Source organism: Aquarana catesbeiana, linkage group LG04, assembly GCF_042186555.1.
Source record: "Aquarana catesbeiana isolate 2022-GZ linkage group LG04, ASM4218655v1, whole genome shotgun sequence".
Taxonomy (NCBI): domain Eukaryota; kingdom Metazoa; phylum Chordata; class Amphibia; order Anura; family Ranidae; genus Aquarana; species Aquarana catesbeiana.
The window spans coordinates 69,489,389-69,515,951 of NC_133327.1; the positions used below are offsets into that span (position 1 = coordinate 69,489,389).

The 26,563-nt window shown below is 42.8% G+C and overlaps 1 protein-coding gene across 5 annotated transcripts in view; it reads left to right on the plus strand.

Moving 5' to 3' along the window:
* Positions 1–26,218, plus strand: part of ATAD2B (ATPase family AAA domain containing 2B) — a 247,273-nt gene extending 221,055 nt beyond the window's left edge. For all 5 annotated transcript variants that reach the window (XM_073625324.1, XM_073625326.1, XM_073625327.1 and 2 more), the window contains exons 26-28: positions 15,259–15,353; positions 15,643–15,771; positions 22,227–26,218. In XM_073625324.1, coding sequence (XP_073481425.1) covers positions 15,259–15,353; positions 15,643–15,771; positions 22,227–22,268 — 266 coding nt within the window. In that variant the 3' untranslated portion in view covers positions 22,269–26,218. The remainder of the gene's footprint in view (positions 1–15,258; positions 15,354–15,642; positions 15,772–22,226) is intronic.
* The last annotated feature ends 345 nt before the right edge of the window (positions 26,219–26,563 follow it).

Consider the following 26,563-nt stretch of genomic DNA (forward strand, 5'->3'; position numbering starts at 1 on the left):
CATTGCTGAGCCTATCATCTACTAGGACCCCCAGGTCCTTTTCCATCCTAGATTCCCCCAGAGGTTCTCCCCCCAGTGTATAGATTGCAGTCATATTTTTGCCACCCAAATGCATCATTTTACATTTTTCTACATTGAACCTCATTTGCCATGTAGTTGCCCACCCCATTAATTTGTTCAGATCTTTTTTGCAAGGTTTCCACATCCTGCGGAGAAGTTATTGCCCTGCTTAGCTTAGTATCGTCTGCAAATACAGAGATTGAACTGTTTCACATCCTCCAGGTCGTTTATGAACAAATTAAATAGGATTGGTCCCAGCACAGAACCCTGGGGAACCCCACTACCCATCCCTGACCATTCCGAGTACTCCCGATTTATCACCACCCTCTGAACTCGCCCTTGTAGCCAGTTTTCAATCCATGTACTCACCCTATGGTCCATGCCAATGGACCTTATTTTGTACAGTAAACATTTTATGGGAACTGTGTCAAATGCTTTTGCAAAATCCAGATACACCACGTCTACGGGCCTTCCTTTATCTAGATGGCAATTCACCTCCTCATAGAAGGTTAGTATATTGGTTTGGCTAGAACAATTCTTCATGAATCCATGCTGATTACTGCTAATGATACCGTTCTCATTACTAAAATCTTGTATATAGTCCCTTATCATCCCCTCCAAGAGTTTACATACTATCGATGTTAGGCTAACTGGTCTGTAATTCCCAGGGATGTATTTTGGGCCCTTTTTAAATATTGGTGCTACATTGGCTTTTTTCCAATCAGCTGGTACCATTCCAGTCAGTAGACTGTAAAAATTAGGAACAACGGTCTGGCAATCGCTTGACTGAGTTCCCTAAGTACCCTAGGATGCAAGCCATCTGGTCCCGGTGATTTATTAATGTTAAGTTTCTCAAGTCTAATTTTAATTCTGTTCTAACATAATGAATCTAAGTGGCCCAAATCCCATACCATTTGTCGTGTCTGTCCTTACATGTCGCCATCCATACCTCCACAGCCTTAATGTCGTTCAAAAGACAAATCCATTCCGAGCGGCTTGGAACTTGACTCCATTTCCAGTAAATGGGGATCAGTCTCCTAGCTGCATTCAGGAGGTGGGTTAGCACCGACTTTCGATAAAGGCTGAGAGGATTGGTCGGGCCATGAAGGAGGAAACCCATTGGGGAGTCAGGACGATCCATATTTAAGATGTTTATTTGGGTTCTAATGTCCTGCCAATAGGGCTGTAACTTGAGGCACTACCACCAAATGTGTAAAAACGAACCCCTATGCCCGCTGTCCCGCCAACAAGCATCCGAGGAAGCTTGGTATATTCTAGCAAGTTTGGTGGGGACTCTATACCATCTAGATGTTACTTTGAACCCATTCTCTTGCATTTTCGTGTCAACAGAGCTAGAATGTGTAAGGCGGTGTAAGTGGTCAAGTTGTAGCTCAGTAAACTCATGTTGCAGGTCTCTTTCCCATTCTCGAATGTATATTGGCTTCCTCTTGGGTCCCAGCCCAGTAGCATCTCATACAGGACAGATACGGAATGCAGGATTGAATTGGCTGACATGCACAGCTTCTCAAAAGTAGTGGAGGAGGTAGGGGAGCGTATAGCTTGAGGTAAACCATGTGTAAAATGTTGAAGCTATCTCCAGTCGTTTAAGGGGAATCTACCATATTGAGCTCAAAGTTCCTCCAGTGGGATTAATCCCTGGTCTTGGATGAACCTACCGCACCTTGCCATCTGCCGTCCAAGTACGGAAGAAAGACGGGTGTTCCTCTGGAGCAAGCCAGGGGAAGCCTCCCAGGGGAGCTAGGGGTGAGAACGGAGGAGCAAGCTTTCCTGACTTATTTAGGATATTCCATTGCTGCAAAGCGTGAATAGTAGCTGGAGAAACAGATGCAGACCGCCCTCTATATTCCCAGGGTACCCATGGTGCATGGGATAAGTTGCGGCCAGCCAAGAATTTTTTTAAGGATACCCACACCTTAGTGGACACCCCTTGGTGCCAGTCCAATATCCGCTGCAGAGCTATTGCCTCATGATAATTGCGTATACCTGGGACGCCCAGGCCTCCCAGCCACTTAGGTCCCTGTAGGGTACGAAGAGCCAACTGAGGGATTCTCCCATGCCAGATATATTTTAGGAAAATACTGTTAAGGATCTAAAAGAAAGACTTGGGTAAAGAGAGGGGCACCATTTGGCAATAGAACAGGATTCGGGATAACACATTCATCTTTAACACACTGACTCAGTCCCAGCTGTGTAGGTCTGCTTTTATAGTGGAGAGTAGCGGGGCATAATTACTGTTATAAAGCTGGGAGCAAAGGGGGTGAGATAGACACTCAAATATTTCAGGTGAGTATGGCACCAGGTGAAGGAGAACAAGGATTGCAACCATTTACGCAAGCTCGAGCCAATATTCAAGGATAGAATTTCCGAATTATAATTGATTCTGAAATTAGAGTAAGCTGAAATTCTGTAATTCATCCATGATATTGGGGAGGGAAATCAAGGGGTCAGCCACATAGAACAGGACATCATCCGCATAAGCAGATCATTTATGCTCCCTTGGCCCAACACAGAAACCTTTAACATTTGGATTCATGCAAAGCCTATTGAGTAACGGTTCCAAGGTGAGGACGAAAATAAGGGGGGACAATGTTGGCCTCCCTGCCTAGTTCCGTTCAAGATAGGGAAGGTGTCATTCACGAAAAGCGTAATTCACGAAAGGACGCCATTCACCTTAACTCGGGCCTTAGGGGAGTTATAGAGTGAAGCTATCCAGGAGAGCATGTTGGGGCCAAGTCCCAGTCTAGTCAATACAGCTCGAAGGTAGACCCAATCAACCCGTTGAACGCCTTTTCAGCATCAGTAGAAAGCAGGAGACAGGGTGGATGGTCGGTCTGTGTTTGTGCCCAATGGATCAATTGAATCGCACGGTTAGAATTGTCCCTAGCTTCCCTTCCAATAATAAAACCTGTCTGGTCTGGATGTATTACAGATGGCATTATGGGTTTAAGACGGTTAGCTAAGATCTTCGCCAATATTTTTATATCATTGTTGAGAAGTGAAATCGGTCTATAGCTGCTAGGGGCAATGTGGTCTCTCCCATCTTTAGGAAGCACCGTAATTTGGGCCAGTAGTCCCTCTTTGGGTATGGCAGTACCCGAAGCTATCGCGTTAAAGTAGGCACACTTTGGTTTAGAGAAGAGAGGGAGGAAGGCCCTGTAATAGGCGTTCGTATAACCGTCAGATCCTGGGCTTTTCCCTTACGGGAGCTCTTTTACTACTGTCTGCAGTTCTGTCTGGGTGCTGGGCGTCTAAAGTTGTTTGCTAATTTGGGTAGTGAGCTGAGAGGTTTGAGCCTCTGCCAGATACTGCAGTATACAATCCTGTTTCTGATCTACCATTGAGCCAGGCAGTGTGTCAGGGAGATGGTAGAGCTGGGCATAGTAGTCCCAAAAGTTAGCAGCAATCTTTGAGGGGTGAACTACCTGGGAACCCGTCGCTGTATGGAGTTCATGGACATGGCCCGAGGCTACATGTTCCCATACTCGTAAAATGTGTGAGAGATATGGCATAAGCGTGCCCATATCCGGGTATCCAGTAGGTTGGCAAGCTCCAAGTGGAGAGATTGGAGTTCTGCAGCCAACTCTGAGGTCATACGTTTGTTTGATTTCTGCATATTGGATTTTTTTTTTTTTTTTTTTTTTTTTTTTTTTTTAAGGAGGGTTTGGAGATCCCCTTCACGTGCTTTTTTTTTTTTTTTTTTTATCTAGAGCCCTGATATATGAACTCCCCTCTGACCACTGCTTTATGCCCTTCCCAGAAGAACACCAACCCCACATCCCCTGTTGAATTCTCGGCAAAGTACAGGGAAATAGACTCTGATATGTGCTTTGATGCCACTTCGTCATCTGAGGTGTTCTCATTTAGGCGCAAAGTCCATGACTTGGTGTCAGAGGACAGTGGATGTATAGAGAGGGCTACCGGGGTGTGATCCAAGATAGTGATAGATCAAATCGACGCAGTCCACCAATAACAGATCTATTTGAGAATACAATACACAGTGTGAGTGGCCGAATAGTAGCTCAAGTCTTTATCAGTGGGATCAGTGGGATTCTACCCACTCATTCGCTTTCCTTAAGCACTTCAGAAAATCCCTACTCTCCAGCAGTCTACAAGATGTTGGAAGTGTAGGGATTTTCTGAAGTGCTTAAGGAAAGCGAATGAGTGGGTAGAATGACCCGTAGATGTGTCCATCCGTGGGTTCGTGCTGACACTGAAATTCCCCCCCATGATCAGCTGGCACTCTCTAAAGGTGGAGAGGATTTCTAAGGAGTCTAGGAAAGTGAGCTGTTGAGTATTCGGTGCGTACACGGTTGCAAAAGTAAATTTGCAACCTAAAATGGTGCCTTGAAGTAAAACGTATCTGCCATTAGAGTCGGTAAGCTGGTCCGTCATGACAAAGGGACATTGTTTATGTATAGCTATGGCAACCCCGCTTAATTTAGAGCGCGGAGAGTTGCTGAGAAACCATTGGTTATACAAGTGTGTGGGGAGGCAAGGGAACGAGTCAGCGCGAAAGTGTCTCTTGTAATAAAAGCATCTGTGCCCCCAAGCATTTTGTTTTGAGCCACAACTTACTGCGTTTATTAGGCAATCCTAGGCCCGGAACATTGTACGACACAACTTTCAGGGAAGCCATGATGTACGGGAGTCATGGAGAAATCCAAAGTCCCCATCAAAGAGGAGAGACCTGCAAGTGACTGATCCAAGAGTCAAGGAGTGCTGAGAAAATAAAAAACAAAAGTAAAAACCTAGAAAACATAACCATTAAGACATACAGTATATTTAGGAGAAACTTTGCCGTAAGGGCTTTCCAACATAACCAACCACTACTAGTCGGGGATCTCCACTCCATAACACCTAGAAGTTGGCCTATTTGGGGGAAAGTGGCACAGGACCAGGTATGAACCCGCCGGAAAAACTTGTTCGGTATAAAGACCATTGCAACATCAAAGATGTACAAACCAAATAACCACAGCTTTCGAAAAATTTGAAAATAACCCTGAGAGTCCCTGTAAAAGGAAACAATATCAGGTTAGGCAATTCACTTGAGTCCTTCAGGACCTCATCTAAGGGGGAGAATGTTGAGGAGATTGCGAGATAGCAAGGGGTGGCTGATCATCTCTAGACCTGTGCCTCTTCCGTCTCCTGTGGCGTGCAGGGCGCCAAGGTTGTGGGCGTACAGGGAGTGGAATCTCAGGTGAAGACCTCCAATCTGGAACATCAATGGTGGGTAGGCCCAGGTGGTGCAAGAACTGCGGCAAGTCGTCCTTATTGCGTAAGGTAAATTGACAAATTAAAAGGGAAGCCCCATCTGTAAGACGTGCTTTGCATCCTGAAGGGCCTCAAGTAGTGGCTTCAGGGCACAACATTGCATTAAGGTGCGTCTGGAAAGATCCGGGAAGAAGGACAACTGTGCACCATCAAAGTCCACATAGCGGACACCTCTGACGTGGAACATTATGTGTTCCTTCAGTGAATATTTGTGCAGCTTGCAAATGATATCCCTTGGTTTAGTAGGGTCATCTGAAAGTGGATGGGAGGGCTCTATGAGTGCGGTCTATTTCAATGTGGTCAGGTGCTTCTCAGCCGAGAATTTGCTTGAAAAGACCTTGCAGGGTAGAAACTAATATCTCTGGGACCAGTAACTTCTGGCAAGCCCCCAATACGGATGTTAACTCTGCGACTTCTATTTTAATAGATCAAATGGATGACTTTGAAAGAGTTCACCTGTCGGTCTTTCAGCATTCATTTAAGTGATTGCAGGGCAGGTGTAACCACTTCCCATTGTGACTCCAGGTCCTCCACTCTGCCCAGCCTGGAGTGCTCCAGTGTCCTGCCTAAAGGCCTTCTCAACCCTGTGGGTGAATAGCTCCAGGTCAGCTTTAGTGGGGAGGGAAAGAATAAGAACCTGCAGATCCTTGTCCCCCATGTCATCTCCCACATCTGAGTGAGTCACTTGGCTGGCTGTGCTGGAGGGTGAGGTCGGGAGAGAGAGCGAAGGTGATGGGAGGTGTGGAGAAAGGGATAGGGTAGACTGCACGTGCAGCCTGGTATTTACCGCTCGGCGACATCTTGGAAGTCGCGGCAGGGCTCCGAGAAGTACTGATCCAGGGATACAAACTGGTTTTGGGAGGTCCGTTGAGGCTGCGGAGATGTTTGCCATCTACCCTGTTTCCCCGAAAATAAGACCTAGCATGATTGTCAGTGATGGCTGCAATATAAGCCTTACCCCCCAAATAAGCCCTAGTTAAAGTCCTTGTAGATCTTATTTTCAGGGTAGGGCTTATTTTCGTGGGAAACAGGGTAGGGCTTATTTGGGGGGTATGGCTTATATTGCAGCCATCACTGACAATCACGCTAGGTCTTATTTTCGGGGAAACAGGGTAGATGGCATAGTTTAGGGTCAAAATCTCCCCAGGAAGACTGCTGTGGATGTGATTTGTGTGGTGGGTTCACGGAGCTCCTCTAGCAAGCATCCTCACACGCTCATGCTGTAGCCAGGCCCCCCGGCTGTTGTGTTTTTGCTCCTTTATGGAGCACCAATATTAGAAACTCATTTACAACCCCAACTCCAAAAATGTTGATGCAAGTCTATAAAACCCATATTTTATTACATATAGAAAATGGAATACACATCAAATGTTTAAACTTAGAAAATTTAAAATTTTAAGAGAAAAAGGTGGCATGCAGCATGTCTCAAAGTTTGGACAGTGCAACAAAAAGCTGGCAAAGCAAGTGCTGCTAACAAGGAAGAGCTGGAAGAACATTTTGCACCGAATTATGTAATTGGCAACAGGTCAGTAACATGATTGAGTATAAAAAGGGCATCTTAGAGGGTCTCAGAAGTAAATATGGGCGAACGTTCACAACCCAGGACCTCTCCCAAAACTCCAGCAACTGGTCTCCCCCAGCCGTTTATAGGGTGTTAAAAGAAGAGTTGCTACACTGTGTTAAACATGGCCCTGTCCCAACCTTTTTGAGATGTGTTGCTACTATCTATTTCAAAATTACTTTTTTTTTTTATTTTTTTTTTTTATTTTTTTTTTAGACCTTTCACACTGAGCCGGTTTTTTAGGCGTTTTAGCGCTAGAAATAGCACCTGAAAACTGTCTTCCATTCATTTCACTGTGGCTTTTCACACCCGGGCAGTGCGCTTGCGAGACGTTCGGAAAAGTCCTGCAAGCAGCATCTTTGGGCGGTTTGGGAGCGTTGTATTTAGCCGCCCTGCCTATTAAAAAGAATGGACAGCGCTTCCAAAGCGCCTGAAAAGCATTTAGCGCCATAACACGTGCACATTTCACCCTCCTCCTTTGGGGTGAAAAGCGCCACATAAACAGCGGTAAAGTGCCACTAAAACGAGCTGCGCTTTACCGCTAACGCACGGGCGGCCCTAGTGTGGTTTAACTAAAACTGTACATTTTCTCAGTTTAAACATTTGTTTTCTATTGCAAATAAAAGTTGGATTTATGCGGTTTGCAATTCATTGCATTCTGTTTTTATGTAGATTTTCCATAGTGTCCCAACTTTTTTGGCATGGGGGGTTGTATATTAAATCCAGTTTTTGTCAGTTTTTTTTTTTTTTTTATTTGGAAATGGCTGCTTGGAGCTTTCTGAAGACACAGAGTCTGGTGCTGCGTGGAAAGGTTATGCCCAAAGAATCCATCTGGTTGTAAATGTTGAGCAGCTGGATAATCAAAGCAGCAACCACTTCTGGATCCTTAGTCAAACATCATCTTAAAATATCAAATATCAGGAGCTCGATGTCAGTCTCTCCTTAATGACTAGTGTCATGCGAGATGAATTTTATATCGTAGCACATGGCTTATCTAGAGGAAAACAAAGAAGCTGCATGTGTGGGTATATGCTTGGGAGATGGATAGCTAGTAACAGTTGTGCATAGACGTTTTCATACCCTGACAGACATCATAAAATTTTTGCACTGATATTGAAAATATGACTGGTCATGGCAAAGTTTGTAAAGTCTCGTTTATTTTTATTGGAGGGAAAAAAAGTTATTCTTTCCTGCTCTAATGATCCTCCTCTTCTCGGGTCTCTCTCTTTGGCTCTCCTGGCCTCTCTCTCCTGTTGAGTGCCCCCACAGCAAGCAGCTTGCTATGTGGGCACCCAAATGGTGTCACAGCTCCCTTTTTTCTATTCAGACAGGGAGCTGCGACCTGGGCCCGCCCCTCTCTCTCCTGATTGGCTGACTGACTTTGACGCGGGAGCCAATGTCACCACTGCTGTGACTCAGCCAATCAGGAGGGAGAGTCTCGGACAGCCAAGACACTCATGGACAGAGATGGGGCTCAGGTAAATATTAGGGGGCGGCTGCTGCACACAGAAGGTTTTTTTATCTTAATGCATAGAATACATTAAGATTAAAAAAAAACTGACTTTACTAATCCTTTAAAGGGTAAGTTCACCTTTACAGAAAACTCTGTAAGGTGAACTTACACAGGTCCCCCTTCGCATGCTAGCACATTATGAAACACTCATCTTGGAGTGAAGCCCTCCAGTGCTGTTAAATCACCGCTGAGAGGGCTGATGTGTTCCCCCATCTGTCTTTTGGGTTTGCAAGCTCCAGCTATGTGATTGGAGGAGGCATTTTGTGTTGGGGAAAGGGCAGCCATACCACCTGCAAGAATTCAGGGCCTTATTAGACAACTATTACAAAAGACTGCGTAATGTCATTGATGCTAAAGGGGGCAATACACAGTATAAGGAACTAAGAAGGGTATGCAGAATTTTGAACAGGGGTCATTTCTTTTTTTGATTGCTTTTTTTTTTTTTTTTTTAATGATCAAGCCATTCTGTTATGACCTACAGTTGAATATAAATCCCATTAGAAATAAATTAAAAATGTGTTTCGCCTTCTCAGTCTAGTTTTCTTTAACTGGTTCCTGCCTGCCGTGTAGCCAAATGATGGTCGAGCGGGAACGCTCTAGTTCTGGGAGGACGTCCTTCTCCCCGCGCATCACTGATTGGGTTAAAGAGCCAATGACAGCGGCTCTTTACGTGATCGGCTGTGTCCAATCACAGCTGATCATTATGTAAACACACTTACCAGTTATCGGCATTCCTTTCCTCGCACTGAGGAGAGAGGCCGGTGACTGGCTAGTGTTGTTAAGGTTAAGAGCTTCAGTCGAGCTCAAGGTTATCTGCTGCTGTCTCTAATTGGAAAGTGTGGCTATGCATGCATATAAAAGTAAACTCTGAGACACGCTCAGCACCGTTACTTCTTACACTTCTGATTTATTCAAGACGGTGCTAATGTTTTATACACAAAAATACATCATTGCTATGTTAGTCTAATAGGTACATCTCATTGGTTATGATAAGAAAATGGAGAATCTTCATGTCGAGGTTTGGCTGTCCCTGGTTTTATCTTCAGTTCCGCATTCTTCTGATGTGTGGGATGTAGGGTGTACCCGCCATTTTGAGAAGATAAAAAAACAGAGCTAACCTGTATACTTGTATAATGAGCAAGGAGAAAAATATGTATACACATAAGAAAATAGACATTTTCAGTTTATCATTACCATCTACATCACATTCCTTCACAGTGTGAAAGGGGTTGCACTGGTCAAGTCACTGATCGTCGGTGTCCTGAGAATTGGTGCAGCCCACAACAGTGCTCATCAGTAGTGCCAGTGCTCCCCTTTAGTGCCTCATATAATTGCAGCCTCGTCAGTGCCTATCAGTGCAGCATCATCCGCGCACATTAGTAAAGAAGAAAAATGACATGTTTGCTAAATTTTATAACAGAAACCCAGAAAAAAAATTTTTTTTTTCAATATTTTTGGGCTTTTTTTTTTTTTTTTTTTTTTTTGTCCAGCAAAAAATTAAACCCAGTGGTGATTAAATGGCACCAAAAGAAAGCTTTGTGTGAAAAAAATGTGCAATTGTCATTCAGGCTGGGTTCACACCATTGCGAATTGGATGTGGGAATTAGCAATAGCAGGAGATTTTAACCGGGTCTCTATGGAGCCGGTTCACATATCTCCACAGCAGGGCCGATGCGTTTTGTACAAAAACACTGCGTCTTTTGGTCCGTTTCAGGTTCAATTGGTTTCAATTGCCTTTAGAAGTCACCTAATTAGTAAATAGAGTCCATCTGTGTGTAATTTAATCTCAGTATAAATACAGCTGTTCTGTGAAGGCCTCAGAGAACCTTAGTAAACAAACAGCATCATGAAGGCCAAGGAACTCACCAGACAGGTCAGGGAGGTTGTGGAGAATAGCAGGGTTAGGTTTTAAAAAAATATCCCAAGATTTGAACATCTCATGGAGCACTGTTCAATCTATCATCCAACAATGTAAAGAGAGTGGCACAACTGCAAACCTACCAAGACATGGCTGTCCACCTAAACTGGCAGGCTGGGCATGGGGAGCATTAATCAGAGAAGCGGCCAAGATGCCCATCGTAACCCTGGAGGAGCTACAGAGCTCTACAGCTCAGGTGGGAGAATCTGTCCACAGGACAACTATTAGTTGTGCACTCCACAAATCTGACTTTTATGGAAGAGTGGCAAGAAAGAGAGCCATAGGGAAGTCTCTTGCAGTTTTCAGAAGCCATGTGGGCAACCCAGCAAACATGTGGAAGAAGGTGCTCCGGTCAATGTAACTTTTTTGGCTTAAAAGCAAAACACTGTGTGGCGGGAAAACGAACACCACATCACCCTGAACACACCATTCCAACCGTGAAACATGGTGGTGGCAGCGTCATGTTGTGGAGATGGTTTTCTTTCTAGGGACAGGGAAGCTGGTCAGAGTTGATGGGAAGATGGATGGTGCCAAATACAGGGCAGTCTTAGAAGAAAACCTGTTAGTCTGCAAAAGACCGGAGACTGGGCCAGAGGTTCACCTTCCAGCAGGACAACGACCCTAAACATACAGCCAGAGCTACAATGGTTTAGATCAAAGCATATTCATGTGTTAGAATGGCCCAGTCAAAGTTGGGCCTAAATCCAATTGAGAATCTGTGGCAAGACTTGAAAATTGCTGGGGGTTTTTTTTAGTTATTTTGCAAAGAAGAGTGGGCAAAAATGTCACTCTCTAGATGTGCAAAGCTGGTAGAGACATCCCCAAAAAGACTTGCAGCTGTAATTGCAGCAAAAGGTGGTTCTACAAAGTATTGATTTGGGAGGCTGAATACAAATACACGCCACACTTTTCACATATTTATTTGTAAAAAGTGTTGAAAATCATTTATCATGTTCTTTCCATTTCACAATAATGTGCCACTTTGTGTTGGTCTAACACATAAAATCCCAATAAAATTAATTTACGTTTTTGTTTGTACGATGACAACATGTAAATTTCAAGGGGTATGAATACTTTCCAGACACTGTGGATATAAGTTTATAAAATTTCCAAATTCCCCAGGATTACACACAATATTCGGCTAAGAGGTACTGCAAAAATAATAAATGGAAAGATGTTGAAAGGAAAAAAAAAAGTGCCACCCAAATTGCCATGTTAAAAAATATGCATTCAAGGGAGGGAGCACTTTTTTTTTTCTTTTTTTTTCTGGCTGTTTATTTTGCCTATATAAACACCACAATCAAAATCACAAAACTGCAATATCTTCAGCCCTTCCTGCCATCTTTTATAACTGGGTATTTTTCAAAATAGGCCTTGTTTGGACAGCCTTAAAGCAAAATTAAACCCTCCTATCCTTTACAGCCAAAGAAGCTGCCTCTGTAACTGCCATGGTGATCAGACATGACACCAGCAGTTTGACGGAAATGTAAGTTTTTTTTTTTTTTTTTTTTTAAACTGTTAAATCAATGTGTGTAGTTCCACTTTGATTTACTGCTGTTCAAGGGTCTCTTGGCTTCAACAAAATGGCAGCCTCCAGCAAGAAACCGGAGCTATGCTGGAGGCAATTTACAGCACACACTAAATTTAGTAGCACAATTATTAAAGTGTGTGTTAACCCCCCCCCCCCCCCCCCAAAAAATCAGATTCTGGTCCCTTAAAGCAGATTAAACAGCACAGCGCTTGTGCTGTGCAATCTGAATCCCCCCCCCCAGAATGTAAAAAATAATAACCTCCCTGAACCTGCCACTTCCTGTATCCCCTTTCTGTACTGATCATGAAAATCAGGGCTGCTGATCCCTGACCACCGTGGTTAGAGTGCGTCCCTCCATCATATTCAGCTCTTCTTGCCTCTCTAATCTCCTCTCTCCCCCTCCTCCTTCATGCCTGTCAGCTCCCTTTCTGTGTCTCTGTCTCCCCACTACTATTAAAAATAAACCTACAATTGTCACTGCTAGCCGCTCTATTAGAGCTTGGCATACCACACTATGTAAGTCATTTCTAAAAACGAGCATTGTAAATACCTATTTAGATCTATCTTCAGGCCGGTCACGTTACTCGTGCCCGCTTTGCAGCTCCGAGACGGGGCTTCTGTGGGTGTCCACGTGATCTCCCCTCCCCGGCTGACGTCAGAAGGAGATCTTGGCCCCTCTCGCAGAAGCCATCCATTGGAGATGTAAAGCGGCCGCAAAAACATGACCGGCCTGATGATAGCTCTAAATAGGTATTTACAACGCTCGTTTTTAGAAATGATTTGCATAGTGTGGTATGCCAGGCTCTAATAGACAGGCTGGCAGTGATTTCGAATTTAGACTTAAACACTTTAAAGTGGAATATATGGACTTTCCTAAATAACTTTATCACGTTGTTATGGGTAAAGTTCCACTTTAAGGTGGCTGAAATCTAAGTTATAATTAGATCTCTATCTACTCCTGTAAATACCCATCACCCCTACCCAAAAAAAAATATCATAGATTTAAAAGTAAATCTGGCCATAGATGTACCTATTTTTTGATCGACCACCTGGCTGATCTGGAGAAAAAGAATGGATTCCCCCATCTACATAATTGAGGTGGATGGAGGAATCCTCCCTGCTGCACTATTGTATTCTGATTAGTGGGACTCCTCTGATAAGAATACACTGATCAGCGCTGCAGATGATTGGCTGCATGTGCTAATCAAACACAAGTTTTTCAACAGTCCCTTTCAAGAGGAGTCGATCGCTAGATCCATGTATGGCCAATCTGAAAGACAAAACACAGAATAAATAGGCTGACTGTAATTCTAACTCAATACAATTTACAGTAGTAGTCTGCCCTCTCTACCCTTGAGTGTTGCATTATAATTATTACCTGTGGAAGGGGTAGCAGGATATGAAGGACTTGCAACACATGGAAAGCTGCAATAATACCCATCTTTGGCAATATTAAATGGTATGCAAAGTCAAAAAATTCTTTTTAGTTTTGGACAGAATTTGGAAGGATTAGGATTGCAGTCAAGCTTCTGTTGTCAAAGTCCCTCGGTGGGGAGATTTACCACTTTTTATTGCTATTCACCATTGTCTCTAATACACAAACTGAGTACATCCTACATGTTAAAGTGATTGTAGTCTTAAAATATATATTCTGAAATCACACGCGTTATACTTGCCTTCTCTGTGCAATATCATTGCACAGATCAGTTGCGAACCTCCCCTTCTGGGTTCCCCCGCCTGCTCTCTTGGCTCCTTCTCTTCTCCGTGCGCCACCATAGGAAGCCACTTCCTATGGGGCTGCACATGCCGACTCGCTCCTTAGCCGTGCTATGTGCATCCATAGACACAGCACATCTTGACCCTACTCTCTGCTCACGGGATTTGTTTGATAGCAGCAGGAACCAATGGATCCCACTGCTGCCTCTGTCCTATGAATGCAGTTAGAGAGCTGCTACAGACAGGCACAGTGCTGCATCAAGTGAGGACTCAGGTTAGTATTTAGGAGGCGTGGGGTGTGATACAAATATTGGGACATTTATTACTTTAAAGCTTTACTACAAAGCCCTCCAGTACTGTACGATCACCACTGAGGGCTGACATGCCCCCTCCTCGTCTGTCTTCCAGGTTTGCACGATCCAACTGTGTGATTGGCCGGAGCCGCAATGACGTCACTCCCGCGCTTGTGTTCAGGAGCCCATGGTTCCGGCACAGTGTGCCGCACCTTCAGAGCGCATGCAGCAGTGACATAACTGACTGAATCCAGGGTGAATATCTCCTATACTGTGCACATTTAGGAGATATTCATTTCAACTTGTTTTAGGCTTACCTGTAGGTAAAAATGACCACGCAAGGTTTACTACCGCTTTAATCCAGGGAACGCGGTAAGGTAAAAATTTTTATGCCTTTATAACCATTTTAAGTCGCCAAAACAGAGAATAGAGCGGGAGTTTTTCAATAGGGACGCTTTTTTTTTTTTTCTGGTGTAATTTCCCTTTTCTTTTGTGTCTCTAGGGCAAAAAGTTAAAAGCGTACGTTTTTTACATTTTAATGGCCATTTTCTCCAAAAAATCCCAAATGCGTTTTAGCATGGCCTTCATTGAAATGCCCAGTGTTCCCGGCATCACACAGTCCCGCCTCCTGGCCCAGTACTTTGATGTCACATGTCTTGGCATTGGACAGGTGTTCTGTCTATCAAAGTACCCAGACCAGAAGGCCGTACTGTGTGTGACGTTGAGCGCCAGGAACACTGGGCATTTCAAATGAAAGCTGTTACAGCGGGCAATCGCCGCTCTGTGATGATCTGGGCGATCGCTGGGGCAACGGCTCCCATTCAACCCCCCCCCTACATTTTCCATGGCAGCCCACGCTCGCCCTCAATCATTTTCCATGCGAGCAGGTGAGTGGTAATTTTGTGGGCTGGTTTAGAGAACCCACTGAGAAATGTGTTTGACAGAGCAAGAGGGGCTACCTGGGGGGGGGCACACATCTAACATCTGCTGTTTTGCCATTAAGGCAGATTAGAGGGGGGGGCAGCTACTAAGGAGGTTTTTTTTTTCAGGCAGGCTGCCCAACGCCTAAGTGTATGGAAGCAGGCGAGAGCAAGTATTTTAATAGTGGATGGGTAATATATTATGTGCTGGGGATTTTTGGAATGCAAGGAGGATTTTTTTTGGAAATTTTTCATTAAACTTGCCCTTTAAGGGACATCTCTTACATGGAGCACAGACGGGGAAAAAAACCCTAACTGGAGCCTTAACCATTCTTTAACCATTCTCTATGGCTTTACGCTTGAACTGTACCAGTTTGTTGGTAATGTTTTCATTTTTTTCCCTACAAAGCCATTTAATATCTGCGTAACGTGTACCTTGTTTGTTCTGACATAGGTAATCCAGGCAGCAAAATTCTACACAAGGACCTTTATTTGAACGAGAACCTTGATCCAGAGCCACCTTTGATTGTTGACAACAACAAGCTAGAGGTAATGATACTGCTAGTTTCTTATATATGATCTAGTAAAGTGGTCATCAACCCTGTCCTCGGGGCCCACTAACAGGCCAGGTTTGCAAGATAACTGAAATACATCACAGGTGATATCATTTGCTGCTCAGTGATTGCAGTATTCTGGTCTGCATCTCCCCAAGGTAATGCATAAAACCTGGCCTGTTAGTGGATCCTGAGGACAGGGTTGATGACCACTGATCTAGTAGATGTCTGGTCTTGGTTTGCCCACAATGGCCTTATTCTTGATATATATTTCATCATTTTAGAAACTGCTTAATACTGTGGTAAAGAAAAGCTGCAATCTGACAGTGGATGAATTGGAGAGGTGGTACTCTGTCCTCAGCCAGTGTATCTACATCCACAGGATGGAGTATGACAAAACTGCCCTAGTGGAGGTGAGTTGAATTTGCAGTTTGATATTAGAGTGGCCTGTTCCCAATAGATTTCTCAATATCCATTCAAATGGATTATGGCTTCATTTCTGGCCAGCTCAATACTGTAGTCCATAACCATGTGAGAACGTCCTGTTCGCCCAAAATGTATTTAGAAGCTAAATATGTATGTATAGTATATATGTTTTGTTCAACACTAATAAGCAGTACAAAATACTTACAGATTAAATACTAATTTCCCTTACCTACTTTGCCTGTTTGGGTGTACTGCATATGTTCAGAGTGAGGCGTTTAAATCAAGCTTATGGGGGCAGTAGCAGCCATGACCTCTTGTCACCAATTTTAATTAGCTAGCAGTCATGCAAGAGTGATCCAGGCAGCTGCATAGACGCCTGATCACGGTTACAGAGCAGGCAGTGTGGCGTCACCCTGTTCTGTCCAGGAGCCCAAGACCACAATAAACTGTCGGGGGTGTGTGGGAGCAGATCGGACATCCAATCCTTTATCTCTTCTGCTGTAAATAGATGCTGGAATCGCTCAGCTTTCAGCATTTCCATTTTTAGAGCTGTCATTCCCTGGTAGTTAAAACAAAGGAAGCATTGCAACCTATAGTTGATTAGCTGCTGAGGTGGTCAGAGAAGATATTGGGGGTCTAATAGGTAATCTTTACAGAGACATAAGTGGTTTGTCATCTGCATAGTGCTATCGCATAGGGGACTTTTCTTTCTTGTACATCACGGGACACAGAGCACCATAGTAATCACTATGTGGATATATAGGCACCTTCAGGTGATGGACACCGGTATACCCAATACAGGAAGTTCACTCCCTATATAACCCCTCCTATCAGGAGTACCTCAGTTTTTTCACCAGTGTCTAAAGTGTTGGTCACGAGTGTGCTCTGAGGAGCTCCAGGAGGAATCCTTGCTGGATTTAAATAGCCTCCACAGACCAGATCCATCCAGAGTGCCACTGAGGCCAAGGTGGATGGTACCCGGGCCTTGTATACGAAGCACGAGGTTTTGCCTGTAACGTCTCTCCAAGGGCTGGACCCCGGGACCCAGGGCTTTGGTCATGCTTACATTACCTAAAGTTTTTCCTGGCGGGGTGCTATTACAGGTCCAAGGGAGTGGAACCCCGATAAAAAGGGACCCGGTCCTTGAAGGTTTGCTAACGCAGCCCGCCGTGATGGGTGAAGGTTGGATCTGTCTGTTAATTCAGCAGAATCCTTCTGGCGAGAATAAGGTAAGGGAAGAAGCCTAGGAACTATAAAGTCCACCTATGGTTTTCTTCTTTAGGGAAAAATGTTGTCATGCCTTAATTCTCCACTAGAGGGAGTATGTGCACATACCTTAATCTGTTGTCTTTACTTCAGCTCAGTGTCAGTCTGTGTGTGGCCGCAGCAGCTTGCAGGGGGGGATTCCTCTTGAGGTAAGAGATCTGCCATGCTTTTCAGGTGCGGAAGTCCCGGTTGTCGGCTCCACGTTTTTTCCATCCTACTTGCGCTCATGGTTCTGCCTCTAAAACCTTCACAGCCTTTGCATGCGTTTCCTGTCCATGCATTACTTGAAAAACTTATTTATGCTGAATGGGATCACCCGGATAAGCATTTTCTCCCTCCAAACAGATTCTCAGTTCTCTATCCCATGGAGGAAAAATTCACCAAAAAATGGAATATACCAGCAGTTGACGCTGCGATTTCAAGTGTGAATAAAAGTCTAACTTGTCCAGTAGACAATGCACAAATGCTTAAGGATCCAAAAGATAAAAGGTTGGAATTCCTGCTAAAATCCTTTTTTTCTTTGGCAGGTACAGTTACTCAGCCTGCAGTCACTGCAATAGGCATCTGTCAATCCCTAAAGGACCAGTTTAGACAGGCCCTTAAAGAGCTTCCTGTACAGCCAGCCCGGGATTTGGCCGAGCTGCCAAGAGCATTGTTTTGCTGTAGACGCCATTAAAGATTCTATTCACCAGGCGCCCCGCCTTGCGCTTGTACTAGTACACATGCGTGGAATCCTGTGTTTAAAAAATTGGTCAGCCAAAGCACCATGCAAAAAGCTCCTGACTGGTTTTCCTTTTCATGGGGATCGGCTATTTGGGGATGATTTGGACAATTATATCCAAATGATTTAAAGTGGGAAAAGTACTCTTTTGTCAGTCAAAAGAAAGAGTAAACGCCCTTCTTTTAAGCGGACTCTTTGTCCTACGCCAGAGGCATCCGCCTCTAGGCAGTGGCGACAGCCTCCGTTGTCGGACTCTAGAGGAAAACCTCAGGGTCAGGCCCAGGCATATAAGAAGGCCTGGGGCCAGAAACCTACAAAACAGAATTCTAAAGCCTCATTATGAAGGGGAGGCCCCTGTCAGAAGTCTGGCAAGAGGAAATTCAGGACAGATGGGTCATCTCCACGGTAACTCTAGGGTACAAACTGAAATGTCGGGACTTTCCACCATCTCGTTTTCTGAGGTCAAACGTTCCCAAAGATTCAGGGAAAAGACAATCTTTCGGTCACTAGACCAATTAATGGCTCAGGGGGTGATCATAAAAATCCCCACAGAATAGCATGGTTTGGGGTTTTAGTCAAACCTCATTACAGTGCAAAAACCGAAAGGAGATGTCAGACCCATTCTAGATCTAAAAATTCTAAATCGGTTCCTGAAGATCCGCTCCTTTCGCATGGAGTCGATCAGGTCAGTGGTTTCTATCTTACAAGGAGGAGAACTTCTGGCATCTATCAAGATCAGGGATGCATATCTGCATGTTCCTATATTTCCCACTCACCAAAGGTTTCTGCGGTTCGAGGTAGAACAGCAGCATTTCCAGTTTGTAGCCTTACCAGCACCCCAGGTGTTCACAAAAGTCCTGGCCCCACCTCTAGCCAGGTTAAGGGCACAGGGCATAACAGTCTTGGCGTACCTAGACGATCTATTGCTAATAGACCACTCAATGGCTCTTTTGGAGCAAATCGTACTACGCATTACAACCAGTTACCTGGATAGTCTAGGTTGGATTCTCAACCTAGAGAAGTCTTCCTTAAAACCGCTAAAAAGGCTGGAGTACTTGGGCCTGATCATAGACACAGCCCAGAAAAGTATGTTCTTGCCTCAGGCAAAGATCAATTCCATAAGAGAGCTGGTGCGGATGGTCAGGTTGAAAGGAGATCCCTCCGATCACCTTTGCATGAGGTTGTTAGGAAAGATGGTGGCTTCATTCGAAGCAGTTCCCTATGCCCAGTTCCATTCAAGACTGTTGCAAAACAGTATCCTGTCTGCTTGGAACAAAATGATTCGAGCTTTAGACTTGCCAATGCGGCTGTCCCCAAGGGTGTCCCAAAGCCTCAGTTGGTGGTTGCTAATTGGCCTTGAGTACTATTAAGGGCCAAGTCTCAGCTTTATCGATCTTATTTCAAAGACCGCTTGCGTCACATTTTTTAGTCCAGGGTTTTATGCAAGGAGTGATGTGGCTTAATCCGCCAGTTAGATCACCTTTGAACCCTTGGGACTTGAACTTAGTTTTGTCAGTGTTAGAAAAACAGCCATTTGAACCGATACAGCATATTCCCTTAGTCCTTCTGACAAGGAAGTTAGTGTTCTTGGCTGCTATATCCTCCGCAAGGAGGGTTTTGGAATTAGCTGCTCTTTCTTGTAAAGAGCCATACTTTATTATTCACGAGAACAGAGTGGTGTTGCGCCCTCATCCAGGTTTTCTGCCAATAGTGGTCTCGGGTTTTCACCTGAACCAAGATATTGTCCTGCCATCGTTTTTTCCAAAACCATGTTTCAGGGAAGAGAAGTCACTACATTGTCTTGATGTGGTGAGAGCAGTCAAGGTCTATTTAAAGGCGACTGCTCAGATCCGGAAGACTGATGTCTTGTTTGTACTGCCAGAGGGTCCTAAAAAAGGATAGGCAGTGTTGAAATCCACTGTCGCTAAGTGGATTTGGCAAGTTATAATTCAGACTTATTATTTAAGGGGTAAGATTCCACCTTTTCAAGTCAAAGCGCACTCTACCAGGGCAGTTAGTGCTTCTTGGGCTGTGCGTCACCAGGCCTCCATGACTCAGATCTGTAAGGCCTCAACTTGGTCTTCAGTACATACATTCACCAAGTTTTATCAGGTGGATGTAAGAAGGCATGAGGATATCACCTTTGGGCTCAGTGTGCTGCAGGTAGCAGTAAAGGTCCTCAAGTCTGGGGGTGCCCTACGGGTTGTCTCCCTCCCTTCAAATAGCATTGCTATGGGACGTCCCACATAGTGATTACTATGGTCCTCTGTGTCCCATGATGTACGATAAAGAAAATAGGATTTTTATAACCGCTTACCTGTAAAATCCTTTTCTTGGAGTACATCATGGGACACAGAGGTCCCTCCCCTCTTTCTGGGGTTTAGTTATATTGCTTTTCTACAAAAACTGAGGTACTCCTGAAAGGAGGAGGGGTTATATAGGGAGTGAGCTTCCTATATTGGGTATACCAGTGTTCATCACCTGAAGGTGCCTATATACCCACATAGTGATTACTATGGTGCTCTGTGTCCCGTGATATACTCCAAGAAAAGGATTTTACAGGTAAGCTGTTATAAAAATCCTATTTTTAGCCTCCTTGTGATGGTAATGAAGTTAAAAAAAATGTAATATGTAATGTAATATCACTTTAAGACTTGACTTGTTTTTACTTGATACAACCTTCTTTTATATTTTACCAAAACATTGAGTATAACAATGTTTAATTTTTTTTTTTTTTTTTCATGAAATGTGCATTTGATAAAAAGTTACACAAACATCAAGCAACGTAAAAAATTGCAACTACTGTCTTTGTTTTACAAGGCCTCTTTTTCAGAACATATCTTTTATGTTCTGGGAGTTTTAACCATGTGCTAACCGGGCCTTTTTCTGACATTTGTTGTTTACAAGTAAAAATCAGTATTTTTTGCTAGAAAATTACTTAGAACCCCAAGCCTTTTTTTTTTTTTTTTTTTAGCAGAGACCCTAGAGAATATTTGCAATATTTTCAGTCACACTGTATTTGTGCAGCGGTTTTTCAAACGCAAATTTTTGAAAAAAACACACTTTAATAAATTAAAAAAAACCAGTAAAGTTAGCCCAATTTTTTTTGTATAATGTGAAGGATGATGTTGCGCTAGTAAATGGGTACTGAACATGCCATGCTTTAAAATTGTGCACGCTCGTGGAATGGCGACAAATGACGGTACTTAAAAATCTCCATAGGCGACGCTTTAAAAAATGTTTACAGGTTACCTGTTTAGAGTAAGAGGTGGTGTAGTGCTACAATTTTTGCACTCTAATGATTACAGCAATATCTCAGCTGTGGTTTGTTCACAGTTTACGTGTGCAGACATGCCTTATATATGCGTTCGCTTCTGCATGCAAGTTCGGAGGGATAGGGCGCTTTAAAAAATGTTTTATTTTTTTTCCTATTTGTTTTACTTTTTATTTTTACACTGTCCCTTTAATTGTATTTTTTTGATCACTTTTAATGCTAGTACAAGCAGTGTAAGCATTCCTTGTAAAAGAAATAAGCATGGCAGGTCCTCTTTATTGAGAGATCTAAGGTCAAAGACCCCAGATCTTGTTTTCCTTTTAAAAGAAAAAAAAGACCTTTTGCCTTAAAAAAAAAAATAAAAATAAAATCCTTTGCCCGAGAACGGGAAGTGATGTTAGATCTTGCTCCAGTCCTCCAAGGGCATAGAGCCGTGTGGGGGCTGTCTTGCCCTCACTCGACTTTCTGCCTAGCCATTGGCCACACCAGATTGGCTCCTGATTTACGACGGTTCTGGTAAGCTCGGAAATGTCCGGAAAGCGGCGGGAGAGGGCACTTCTCTCACGGCCTATAAAAGGGACCCTGTGGCAAATCTGCCACTAGGATAACTTTTAACATAACATATAGGGGCGGCACAGTGGTTTAGTGGATAGCACTTTCGCCTAGCAGTAAGAAGGGTCGTGGGTTCAAATCCCAACCACGACACTACCTGCCTGGAGTTTGCATGTTCTCCCTGTGTCTGCGTGGGTTTCCTCCGGGTACTCCGGTTTCCTCCCACACTCCAAAGACATGCTGGTAGGCTAATTGGATCCTGTCTAAATTGGCCCTAGTATGTATGAATGTGAGTTAGGGACCTTAGATTGTAAGCGCCTTGAGGGTAGGGACTGATGTGAATGTACAATGTATATGTAAAGCGCTGCGTAAATTGACGGCGCTATATAAGTACCTGAAATAAATAAACATAAAGCCAACATCCTGAAGAAAAAAAGATACCGGAGTTATGGCATTTAGCTGCAGCCATAACCCCAGTATTTAACTGTAAAGTCATGACGTACATTTACAGTTAGGCAGTCATCAAGTGGTTGTCATTTTATAAACACAATTGCAGATTTTAACATGTGTGCAAACGATTGTTTAAGAGTGGAACTGGTTAAGGTAATGGATTTCTTTCTTTTTTGCAGGAGATGGAAAGGACAGTTGAGAAGTTTCAAACATTCCTGTGAACGTTGCCAAAACTGCAACATTTTTTCTGTGACTCTTCATAGGGAGAGCCCTTTTAAGCGATTTTATTTATTTTCAATGGCACCAAGTCTGCTCTGAACCTTGCTCTCCCAGTGTTCAACTTCCCACCGTCTGCTGTTTAACAAGATTGGTGCTATCGTCTCAGGTACTTGATGCCAACCAGCCTACTAGAACCAAACAGAACTTCATAACCCCCGGTGGACACAAACCCAACAACTACAGTTTGAAGAATCACGGTGCTAATGGCAGGTGGATGGGAAGTCCACAATCTGTCGATTTCAAATGGCAGAAAGCCGTCGGCACCAGTCATCCCCTTCTCAAAATTGGGAGGCTTTCAATTCTTGCGATGGAACTGTACAAACAAAAAACTGGATCACAAAAAAAGCCAGATGCTTGTATTTATTAATTTGTCTCATTTTACCAAACTCTTAAACCATCTTTTTATTTTTTTTCCTAATATGTTTCATAAAATTCTCTTCAGAAGACGTGTCAGAGCTAGTTGGTGGCAGCTTACCCTAAGAACTGACTCAAAGCTTTTTTGTGCCTTTTTAACACTATGTTACGATTTTCCATTGGGTCTAATTGTTAGGAAGGAAGCAAACAAAACTATCTGATAAAAGTTGTCAGGTTTCAATCTAAATTAAAGCTGGGCAGCTTTGTGACCCTTTGGTTGTTGAGGAGCCATAGTCCCAGGCTTTCAGGATTGGTTCTTTAACAGGTGCTGAATGTTAGGGCTTTGTAGACATTAGTCATGCTCTGTTCCCTTAACAGGTGCTAACTGTTAGATACTTGTGGGACACTCAACTTTGACTCCTCAATACCCGCTAGCTGGCAATGAATGCTGGAACTCTGATTTCTCAAACCTGATTCAGCAGCTGCTGGCTGGTAGGGTGTACTAAGAGTTTTGTAGCTCAACTGTGATACTTCAAGAACAGTTACTGGAGAGGGCATCCTGGTACTTGGGGTCCTCAACAGCCAAAAGTTAACCATTATTAGTCTAAAACCTGTTGATTTCCCCCTCATTCTTCATTTGAGTAAAACCGATTGCTGCCTGTATGTCAAATGTGAGTCTATTTGTATGTGTTCTGCAAGCCAGTTAGTATTTGTGATGTTTGGTACTCCAAAGTGTTAAGTCCTCACTAATACTCACCTGCATCACCACCAGTTTTTTACAGGTGCTCCAAAGTCCTTTGGATTCATCTAGGTTAGAGATCAGTCTTGTATACATGTTGGCACCCAGTTCACCAAAAAATGTTCCAGATCTATGCATTGCTGGATTTCTGGGTGGCAGAAGAGAACTTCGCCACCCTATAGGTTTGTAGAGCACAGCTTTGTAGGCACACCTTGCTCAGCATGCATTTGTGAATTATACAAGCATGAACTCAACAAGAACCAGCTTTGTGGCTAATAAAACTCCCGTGTTTTTATTTGACATGTGAGTTGAGGTGCTCCTTGTGCTACTGTTGTCACATTCTATTGATTGTACACATTATATGTAACTCGGTGTTTAAGCAATTTGGCAGAGAAAAACATGGAGTTACCCAGTTATCTTTGCCGCTCAAAAGTGAGAATTGTTCCAACTTTGATTTTTTTTTTTTTTTTTCTTTTTTTTTTTTTTTTTATTCATTCAATGGGTTGAGTTATTTAGAAATACATAAAATCTCCAAGTTCACACCTGCTTTTGAAGACTGGGAAAATACGTTTTTAACATGGTGTTCCGTGTGTTTAAAAGATTAAAAAAAAAAAAAAAAAATACAGTCCAGTATTGAATACGTGAGAACAAGTTACTTTAACATTTTTTGGCTTCTGTTTTTTTTTAACATGTGTTTTTGTGTGACTGTGCAATGTCTTGTCTTAACTGCTCTGTAACTCACAGAGATTTAATGTTATGTAACTTTTGTCAGTATGGCTTTTGTGGTCTTTTACAGGGTTGTTGTTTCTCCCTATATACAGTAGAGTCCTACGTTGTGACTCATCCATTTGCAGTATCTCGAGCATCTATTGGTGTCACTGGCTGACGTGGAATCTTCCTCCACTAGAAACCCAAATATTCAGCCATACTTTTTCATAGACTGGTCTTTCAGGGGTCAATTGGAGTTGATCGGTGTCACCCGCATGTTGGCAACTTGCCTTGATTGGCAGGGTTTTGTGTTTAGCGGAGGATGTAGGCACTGTTGTCTTAGAGTGTTATATTACAGAGCATTCTGGCAGTTATGTAGTTAATATACTTTACGTTCACACTGTGTAGCAGCTGTTGGATGAATCCTGTAAAGGTGCAAGGAACTAGTGATTATATAGGGCACAAGACTTTAGTTCCTAGTGATTTGATAGGCTGCTTTATATGCACAGGTTCCCGTCACAAAACGGCTGACTCTACAATGTCAGTGTCATTGCAGTTTAGAGTGTCTAGTTAGGAAAGGATATCAGCTCAGTGTAAATTATACTTTAGTTTTCATTTTTTTTTTTTATATATATATTTTTTTTTGTACAGTCAGCATTTCATTTGGGTTCATTGTTAGACTACGAAAAAATACAAACCAAACAATGTAGCATATTTATTAAATTCAATATCAACTAATTTTTTTGTCATGTCACACTGTCTTGTTTTTGCTTTTTTTTTTTTTTTTTAATATATATGTGTGAAATGGAGGTGTAGTATTCTGTTAGCGCCAATGACTTTTTTTACTATTGAATAAATTCGATTCTGTCTGGTTGACCTGTGGACCTTTGTTGAACTGCAACTCTCTGGGCCTCAGGTTAACCAAAGTTGTAGTAAATTCATTTTTGTCTTTTAAATATTAAACAAGCCTGGCTGATTAATTATACCACTTTTTTTGATTGAAACAAAACAATTTTTTCCCTACAAAAATACTTTTTTTTTTTTTTTTTTTTTTTTTTTAATTTTTTTTTTAAATCTCTTGAGGGTTTTGAAGACCTCAGGTGTTTGCCATGTTTTCCCCTCCTTTTTTGTAGGTAAAAATTCTTCTTCCTCTCACAACTCAAAAGAAATTCTGACAAAAATAGACTTTCTACAATCAATCTTTGTATAAAGTGAAACTTTTTACAAAAAAAAAAATTTTTTAACCCTCACTGAGCAGGATAAACCGTACTTTAAGGCAAGGTCAGTTTTATTAATAAAATTTAAAAATAAAATAAAAAATGTATTTTGTAAAGGTTGCATTGAAATAGGACTGCTGCTGTTTTTTTCTTTTTTTTTTGTTTTTTTCTTTTTAAAGAAATAGATTTGTTAAAAGGAAAAAATTGCCCAACAGCTTTTTTTGATTGATATTGAGCACAACTGGGCAAAACTAGAGGCAGCCATTTTGCAGCTTGAGCCGCATCCTGTCCCCTGTGCTGTTGTCGCTGTGGGTGTGGCACACTAGGATGCATCATCATAAGCAAGGCCTCGAGATACAAAATGGTTATCACGGCTGTTGTAAGGGGACGCGTCTCGCTAAGCACAAATGGGTAAAATTAAAAACAAGTCATTTTGTACCCTGACCAACGAACGTTTCAACCTATCAGTTGGCTAGCAATTGCTAACATCTCTATGGCCTTGACATGTTAGTTTCTGGTTAATCGATAGGCTGGGTGCTTGGTGTATCCATCAGGAACAAAATGGCATATTCCACTGTGTCTAGCCGAGGGGGCATTTTTACATTACTTCCCCTTTTTTAACCTTACCACAGCATATATGAGTTGGCTAGCAAAAAAAAAAAATGTAGTTCATGTAGGAAATATTTTTATGACATTTCTTTAGGATTAACTTTTGTTCTTGTTTGCTTTTCCACTGGGGATGGGGTTTACATTTTGGAACATTGCTTATGTGTATATAAGATAGGCTAATTTTTGTACTGCTGTTTTGTTATACATCCTCTTGTGTTTTGTCTTACGGGGCATCCAAATAAAGATGAACGTTTCAGTTTAAGAAGAGGCGTTTACTGGTGTCTGAAGTTGACTAATAATTCCTACCGTGCGTTTCTCTGCCAAGCATGTAAAGTTTGGTTCCCACATAGCAGAAACAGGATCCTGAAATTGTAACATGAGAAAAAGTATCTTTCCTGAGTTCTTGTTCTCAGAAGTGCTCATTCAACCAGAACTTTTCCAGGAGACCAAAATCCATAGCGATTAGTTATTTTGCTACAGTTCTGTCACCCCCCTGCTGCACAAGTGCAGTTAACTGGGCACAACCAGGAAGATTATTGAATCCATGACCTCATCTCATTTCAAAGTGCCATGGGAATCGGGGGGCTAGAATGGCAGAAGCAAGTGTAGA